Source organism: Adiantum capillus-veneris, chromosome 19 (assembly GCF_014529385.1).
Source record: "Adiantum capillus-veneris isolate H3 chromosome 19, ASM1452938v2, whole genome shotgun sequence".
Lineage (NCBI taxonomy): Eukaryota > Viridiplantae > Streptophyta > Polypodiopsida > Polypodiales > Pteridaceae > Adiantum > Adiantum capillus-veneris.
This window is the reverse complement of record NC_140949.1, coordinates 83,866,868-83,875,651: the sequence shown is the minus strand read 5'-3', so window position 1 is coordinate 83,875,651 and position 8,784 is coordinate 83,866,868. Positions and strand designations below refer to the sequence as shown.

General features: G+C 42.9%; 1 protein-coding gene and 1 non-coding gene across 2 annotated transcripts in view; both read right to left on the bottom strand.

Annotated features, from left to right (window-relative positions):
- Positions 1 to 1,712: 1,712 nt before the first annotated feature.
- Positions 1,713 to 8,784, bottom strand: part of LOC147434347 (basic leucine zipper 61-like) — a 62,677-nt gene continuing 55,605 nt past the window's right edge. The window contains exon 5 of the mRNA XM_086490857.1: positions 1,713 to 2,209. Coding sequence (XP_086346983.1) covers positions 1,851 to 2,209 — 359 coding nt within the window. The 3' untranslated portion in view covers positions 1,713 to 1,850. The remainder of the gene's footprint in view (positions 2,210 to 8,784) is intronic.
- On the bottom strand, positions 2,657 to 2,749 carry LOC147434373 (small nucleolar RNA SNORD24). Its single transcript, XR_015185433.1, has one exon. It is a non-coding gene; the product is annotated as a small nucleolar RNA SNORD24 (small nucleolar RNA).

Here is an 8,784-nt window from a genome sequence, read left to right as displayed (position 1 = left end):
TATCGTGGACAAGAGTGACACAACAAAAAGTGCTAGGATGTCATTGGTCAATATCGTCTATGATTCCCATTTTTATTTTTTAAATGCAACTCAAAGACAAGCCTTTTGAAAGCTTTTCCTCGCAACCGACAAAGAACACTATGTATATCACACATACAAAGCCAACAAGCGTTTTGCTAGAAGGTGCAAAAAAACTCTACATGTTAATATGAGCAACTTATTTATTGTTGTTTTTGTAGAACTTTCCATGCCGATATTTCTTTTAACTTTTAACAAAATTCACTCGTTTCTCATTGGTGCAGGTGGAAGAAAAAGCGAGCTATCTGGAGGTCAAAAAAGGAAAAGAGAAATTTTAAGAGCTATTAAAGCAAGCAAGGCAACTGGTACTCCACGGGTAATTACATTTCTAACATGAGTATTCTATAGTTCACATTGCATGTATAAATTATAATTGACATAGTTTTTGGTGCTACCAAAGACATTGTTGTTTGTAACAATTCAACTTCTTATAAAAAAAGGTGGCTATATGTGTGTAACTACATGCAGTACGTGTCCAGAAGAAGACAACTCTAAGCCTTTGCCCTTTGAACAAGCCAAAAACATTGATGTATATATATATTTAGCCGCCAAGGCCAGTCATCCTATAGAAGCCTTGTTTGCTAAAAGCATAATTTCCGATGGGCAATGTAGATGTTGTAGACATTCTGAAAAGACTAATGTGGGATTGCACAAGGGGTTGCAAATAGCTTGACCTTTTCTTGGAGCCACAAGAATAGAGAGATCAAGAGAGAGCCTTCAATCCTCCAATGGCCACTTTTGAGCAAGTGGATTGTCCTTTCTTAAGAAATTTGTTTCAAATTTGCTAGTTTTGGTCTCCTCTACTTGGTTGGGCATCTACATCATTACCATGGACTACTCATGGTAACTAGGGCACTTCCAACCTCATTGTCAATTGTAAAACTCCTCTTTGTGGTTAGCAACATATGGGACTTCTTCGGCCGCACATTAATTACAAAAGATGGTGTTTGACCTGTGTGTTTGATCCATGTTCCTTTTCCTTGAGGCCTTGCACAGGTTTTTAAGTGTACTTATTTTCACCATATCTTTACTAATTGGGTTTTAACTTGCTCATGGAATTTCCAAGGATCAACTCCAATGGCATATCATAGGGTCTTTCCAGCCCTAGTTAATGAACATTGTTTTCTTACTTTTTAGAGAGAGAGAGAGAGAGAGAGAGAGAGAGCTGTAGTAACATCTCAAGGCCAACTATGAGACGGAATGTACATGTGTGCATCCTCTAAACATCCAAAAAAAGGGACAAGACCGCTAAAAATAAACATGCAACAAACTAAAATGGACTGATGTGGTGGTGTGTATACATGTGTATGAGGGATAAGGGGCATGGAACTCTGACTCTTATGGATGTGAAACTATATGCGCAAGGGTATACAACCATGATATGCAAAACATTAGCTAGCTCCATCCAGTACCAAACCGGGGATGTAGTATGTATGGGTTGTGCATAAGTGGGTGGGTAAATTGGGGTTTGGGGGGGGGGGGGGGGGGGGGGGGGGGGGGGGGGGGGAAGTCCACAAGATTCTGCTCATTTGTTTATGGGAATCTCAAACCATCGAAACTCGTGTATAGATAAGCCATCACTCATCAAACCCCAATAAAAAACACACGATACAATATGAAAATCAATGCACCGGTTCCCCTATCAATGAATACCTTGAATCAAAAAATATAACAAATATCAAGTCCTCCATGTTCTCTGGCATAAGCTAACAACACTTATTGCAAAGAATTTTGAGAAAGAAACCCACCAAGAAATCGCAGCCGTGTCCAAGTCAAAAATCTGCATGAATTTGGGCAAGACCTGGCATATTGTGAATGTGTACATCTTTGCCTTTGTCGCCAGCATTAGAGCAATGGGAGTTAGACCCTATGGGTTTCATGATAGGGGATCTCAACAATGCATGGCCCCTCAGCAAATCAGCTTCACTATCCTTATACATCTCCTCCATACATTGAGTGCTTACATCTGACACACCATCATTCTCCTTCAATTCAACCTGTGGAGATGCTAGAATATCAAATTGTTGCGAACTAACTTGGCGTGCAATACTCTGCTGCGCCTGCTTTTGTTGCTGCTGTTGATAAAGTTGCCTCAATCTGTGCAATTCATTCTTCAAGGCTTCATTGTGGGCTGAAATAGTAAATATGTGACATGTCTTACTTCAAATGTAATGTGTAATGTAATAAGGCAAGACACTGAGGACTTTGATGTAACAGATGACATCATGAAATACAAACATCATTTTTACCGTGTGTGTGTGTGTGTGTGTGTGTGTGTGTGTGTGTGTACATTCATAATTTGTAATGTGTGATATAGAATGCCTTCGTAACAAATGAAGCAAGACACTGAGAACTTTCAGGAGGTTCACCGGCTATCTTATATGCTAATGAAATAGAAACAATCATTTTTACCAGATATATCTACGTGTGTGTGTGTGTGTGTGTGTGTGTGTGTGTGTGTGTCTTCAAAATAGCGATATTCCTTTGTCAGTCTGAAAAAAAACAGAATTGGTGGAAAATACCCACAGCGATGAGCATCAAAGAAATCAAGAAAGCAGTTGGACAAATGGAAGCGTAGGGCCTCAGAGATATTGGTGGATAAAACCATCATCAAGCGACCAAGGAGGCCATCAAGAGTAGCAAATATCATCAGATTTATGCATCACAGACCCAGGCCCTTCACGCAAAGCACAACCGGAGACCCCAATCAAGAAAGCTTGCAATATTTAGAAACATATATATATATATATATATGATAGAGAGAGAGAGAGAGAGAGAGAGAGAGAGAGAGAGAGAGAGAGAGAGAGAGGCATCCTATAAGAGGACAAACACAAAGAGTGCTACCCGTCGTGCAAAATCAAGTGCACATCACAAAAAATTACCATACAAAAGAAAATGAATACAACTAAGATAACTAATCAGAGCTTAATGCATTGCTATAACTTAAGCTATTACAATGATTAGGGTGTTCTCGAAGTCCGATCGTCTTCGAAAAAGCGATATTCCTTTCTCGTACTGGGAAAAAAAGAAATTGATAGCATCAAAGAAATCAAGAAAGCAATTGGACATAAGGAAGGGTAGGGCCTCAGAGGCCTAATACCCCCAGGAGGTTCGGGGACGCAAGGGGACCGCTGTACATGTGATCTGGCGCATTTTCAGGGCTGAAAACAGAGAATTCAGCGTGCTGCAGATTCTCGCCAGGTTTTGCAAAGTGCCCGTATGCGTCGGGAAAGTCAGTCAATGCGTGGGAATACTGACTGTGAAGGGTTCTAGTACAATTATGCTGCCGAAATCGGGCTGGGACAGTGGAAATTCAGCCGAGTTTGTGCGGGGCAGCTTGTAGGGAACCACAGCGTTTATTCCCTCTTTTGAACAATAAAGAAATACCGAAAGGGGCGCCTAAGTTAGGGGCTAATCTGGTGTCCGTCTACTCATACAGGTGCAATCTAGCAGCCTGTATCCCTCTCCCCTTTGTTGTGTCTTGAAAGTATAGGTAAAATAGACGACTAATAATGGGTGAAAGCTAAATCAAGGTTTGAAGTAAAGTCTACCGCCCTTTTTGGATTGAACAGGCCGGTTTCATGGTTCCATCGACGGGATTAAATCACTTTTTCCCATAGAAGTGAGCCTTGGTCAGTTTTGGGCTTGAAGACACAGGGGATCATAGACCAAACACAGGGAATTGCAATTATGGCTGACAGACCAGATGATGTGACTGAAGAGGTTTCCTCTTCACAGGGTCGACAGACGCATGAAGTGGGTGAGTCCTCAAGACCACCACAGACAGATGACGATATATTCAGGACCCAATTGGCTACTGCTATGGCTATGTTCACACAAGTAATGCAGAACCCGAGGTTTTTAGCCTTTCTGCAACCTCCTGTTCCGTCTCAGCAAGTTGGGTCACTGGATCATATTCAAAAGCCTGTTAAGGCTCGAGCACAGGTGATTCATACCGCACAGTCAATGGAAACACTTGTACACTTGACGGAGAACATGCAGTCTCCACAACCTATGCCTAAAGTGCAAGAACAGGTGGCTGAGATGCCAGTCTTTCAAGCTGTACCAGTTCAGCCCGCCACCTTTCAACAGCCTATAGCTGGTTCTAATGGACAGGGAAGCAACCTACAGGCTATGCAACAGGTCTTCCCACTACCTTCAGTACACCCTGGCTATTTTGGAGGTGGATCGGTATTCCAGAGCATGGCTGGTCATGCACCTGGAAATCAGTTTTACACGCCAGGAACAGTGTTCGGGAGTGCTCAAACGATGATGCCTAACCCCATGTACAGTGTCATGGGTATGCAACCAGGGTTTCAGAGCACTCAGGGCCAATTTGGGATGCCACAGGCAAATTTTGGTATGGCTGGAATTACAAATCAGCAGCCAAATATGGCATTTCCAAGTCAAGTTAATAGCGGCCAAGGAACACAGATGAACCCTAATAGTGTTCCCATGTTTCAGTCACTTCCATATGACAATTTAACGCCGCTGGAGAGGCCAACTCCATACAAAGAAGGTGGCAAAGGTGTGTCATTCACGACCTTTACAGGGATGATGACAGGAAGAAGGCTCTCTCATTCCTCCAGCAGTTTGACAAGGCCTATGCAGGGGGAAACTTTACAGAGGCTTCAAAGGTCCGCAAGGCAGCCACTTTCTTGACAAGGAATGCGGGACAATGGTGGACAACTTTATTGCTTCAAGGGCAAGCTCCGTCCACATGGATTTACTTCAAGCAGATTTTTGCAGCAGCATGGTTATCTGATGACTTTGAAGCAGATGTCATGACAGAATGGCACCAGCTAAATGCTGCCACTTGCAGAAATCTGGATGATTACAATCGAAAGTTTTGGAAAGCTCTACTTCCAGTAACTTCCTATAGGTTTGTGCCATTGACAGAACAGATTGAAAAATACTGTTGTGGCCTACCTAAAGGATTGAGAAAGTACTGTACGAAGACAAAAGTCACTACTTTGACGCAGCTCATCGAGGTAGCAAACACTGGTAATGGTTTGCTCAAGGGAGAAGATTGTGAATTTAACACTGGCGTCAAGGCAGGATCAGGCAAGAAAAATTCAGCCAAGAAGCACGTTCCCAATGAGGCTCCTAAAGGGACTCAGGAGTCAGCCAACGCAGGGAAAGATAAAGCTACGGCTGAATCAGAAAAGGGACCAACGAAGAAATGGAAAAGACGTTTTCCTCGCAAGTCTGAAGAGCAAAAGAAGGTCCTGAGGACAGAGAACAAATGCTTTATATGTGAGCAGCCTAGCCACATTGCTTACAACTGTCCTACAAAGAAAAGGCCAGCTGATTCTGAAGACAAGGAGGACAGGAAAGGAAAGAAGCCCATGGCTGGTCTAGTGCCAGATATGGTGGGCGACAAGCCAAATTCAGATGCAAGTGAGCTTTGCAGAGCATGGGGAAAGGTCAGGGATCAAACAGTGCTTATCTTCTTTGATCCAGGTGCCAAAGCCAACTTCATTTCCCCAGAATTGGCTTCAAAGTTGGGAATCAGACCTGAAGAGATGGGGTATACAGCAGAGGCAGGTTTGGCATGTCCTGGCCATACAGAGGCTGTGACACCCATCATTGGAAAGTTGCGTCTACATATCCAGTCCTATGTAGATGCTGAAGAATTTTACATAATGCCACTGGACGGATGTGATGTGTTGTTAGGTATTCCTTGGTTGTTTCGTGTACAGGGAATCATGGATGCCTACAACAAAAAGATCACTGTACAGAGCAAGGGAAAGACTCACATTCTGGATGTAAAGCTTAAAGGGGAGTCTATTCCTACTGTATCAGCTGCTACTATTACTTCTGTAATGAAAAAGCATCTTTCTGCGTACTTGGTTTTTGCACGTGAAGTGTCAGATTGTGATGAATCAAATTTATCTGTGCTAGATAAAGAAAGGTCAATGTTTTTACAACAGTATAGTGACTGTTTTTCCGATTCATTACCGTCTCAATTACCGCCAGAGAGACCCGAGGACCATGCGATAGATTTGGTGCCAGGCAGTAGCCCACCAAATAAGCCTCCGTACAGGGTTAGTGCGGCTCCACAGAAAGAGATAATGGGCCAAGTACAGGAGCTGTTAGAAAAGGGGTTGATTCAGCCCAGTTCATCTCCATTCTGTTCTCCAGTGTTGTTGGTGCAGAAAAAGGATGGCTCATGGCGTATGTGCATCGACTACCGTGCACTAAACAAGAATACCATCAAGAATAGGTTCCCTATACCTAGAATTGATGATATTATGGACAAATTAGAAGGAGCAGCTATGTTTAGCAGGATAGATCTAAAGAGTGGGTACCATCAGATCCGCATTAGATCAGAGGATGTGCACAAGACTGCTTTTAGAACGACGTTTGGCCTTTACGAATTTTTAGTGATGCCCTTTGGTCTCACAAATGCTCTTGCTACGTTCAATAGGATGATGGACAGAATTTTCCGTCCACACAAGCAGTTTGTTGGTACATTCTTTGATGACATGATAGTCTACTCAAAGAATGAAGAGGAGCATAGGCATCACTTGGCCATTGTGTTCAAAGAGCTACGCAGTCATAGATTGCTCATCAATGCAAAGAAAAGTGAGTTTTTTCTAGAAGAGATTCACTTTCTGGGACACATTGTCTCAAAGGATGGTGTCAGAATGGATCCTGCAAAAGTTGAAGCGATCAAGTCATGGCCAAATTTGAAGACGGTGCATGATGTCCGAAGCTTTTTGGGACTATGCTCCTATTACATAAGGTTTATCCGAAATTTCGTTGAGATTGCTTCACCTTTACATGCTCTTCAAAAGAAGGCAGTCACTTTTAGATGGACACAGAAAGAGATTTCAGCTTTTAATCTCTTAAAAGAAAAGATGACTTCAGATCCAGTCATTGTGTTGCCAGATCTTAGGAAGTCATTTGTGGTCCAGTGTGATGCCTGCGGTAGTAGCATTGGTGCAGTGCTAATGCAAGATGGCAGGGTAGTAGCCTATGAGAGCAGAATTTTGCAAGGGCCAGAGATGACCATGCAGGTCTATGAGAAAGAGTTACTCGTTGTGATTCATGCGCTCTTAAGTTGGACACTACCTGCTAGGTGCAGACTTTGTTGTCCAAACGGACCATCAGACCTTGCGATACTTCTTGACACAAACAAAGTTATCTGAAAAGCATATGCGATGGGCAAATATCTTGTCCATGTTCCATTTTCAGATTGTGCATGTGGAAGGCAAGAAGAACGTTGTGGCTGATGCCTTGTCAAGGAAGCCACAAATTTCAGCTGTGTCGATTCCTTATCATCATGAACTTGATGATATGAGAGAACAGTATGCAAATGATGAAGATTTTGCAAGGGTCTTCGAGCAACTAATGGATGGACAACGTCATGAACACTATCTTCTTAAAGACGGGTTCATGATGATGCATGGCAGATTGTGTGTCACAAAGCCATTGCGACGCAAAGTTATGGAAGAGAGTCGTGTCCCACCGAATGCAAGGCATCGTGGCATCGATGCTACAGTTAAAGCGGTTGAGACATTCTTCTATTGGCCTACATTGAGAAGGGATGTGGATGCCTTTGTGCGAGAATGCCTAATATGCCAAAAGGTCAAGTTTGACAAGCAAAAGGCACCAGGGTTATTGCAACCACTACCTATTCCAGATAAACCATGGGAAAGTATTGCTATGGATTTTATCTTTGATCTTCCGAGAACGCAGACAGGAAACGATGGTATTTGGACCATTATTTGCAGATTCAGCAAACAGGCTCATTTTATTCCTGTCAGGACGAAGATAAAGCCAGATCAGATGGCACGCTTGTTTATGAGCAATATTTTCAAGTATCATGGCATGCCACAGTCGATTGTTAGCGACCGTGATCCACGCATGACAAGTTTGTTCTGGAGAGGCTTGTTTGAGAATATGGGCACCATGCTCAAATTCTCTTCGTCATTTCATCCTCAAACAGATGGGCAGTCAGAAGAGGCAAATTCTACTGTCCTAGATCTGCTGAAGTGCTATGTGTCAGAGCATAAAAGAAAGTGGGAGCAGTATTTGCCATTGGTGGAGTATGCATACAATAATACAGTGCATTCATCAACTGGCAAGGCACCCTTTGAGATAGTTGAAGGTGGCAAGAAAGTTCCTCCCATATTGCATACAAAGGACAAGATATTTGAAGCAGATAAGTATGTTCAGGACATGGATGAAATGTACAAGAAGGTCAAAGTGGCCTTAGAAAGGACTCAGGCAAAGCAAAAGAAAGCAGCTGATCGTCACCGCCGTGAAGTGGTATATTCACTTAGTGATTGGGTGCTTTTACGCTTTGAAAAGGCAAGGTTAAAGAAGATGAAGGGCAAGGAAAGACTGTTTCCAAAGCTCAGCATGCGTTACTATGGGCCTTTTCAAGTGTGCGACATAATCAGTGATGTTGCATATAGGCTGAAATTGCCTGACAGTTGGAAGATTCACAATGCGTTTCATGTGAGTCTTCTCAGACCCTATGTGGGTGATGTGCCAGAAGATATGCCAGCTGAAGATCAGCCGAAAGTCGAGGAACTTGACGAGATCTTGGTCCCGGAACAGATTTTGGCACACAAAGAAAGGAAAGTGAAAGGCAAGGTTGCTAGGCGTTACTTGGTAAAGTTCAGAAACTATCCACCAATGGATACTAAGTGGATGGAAGAAGGTGAACTTGCAGAATCACCAACTGTGTTATCA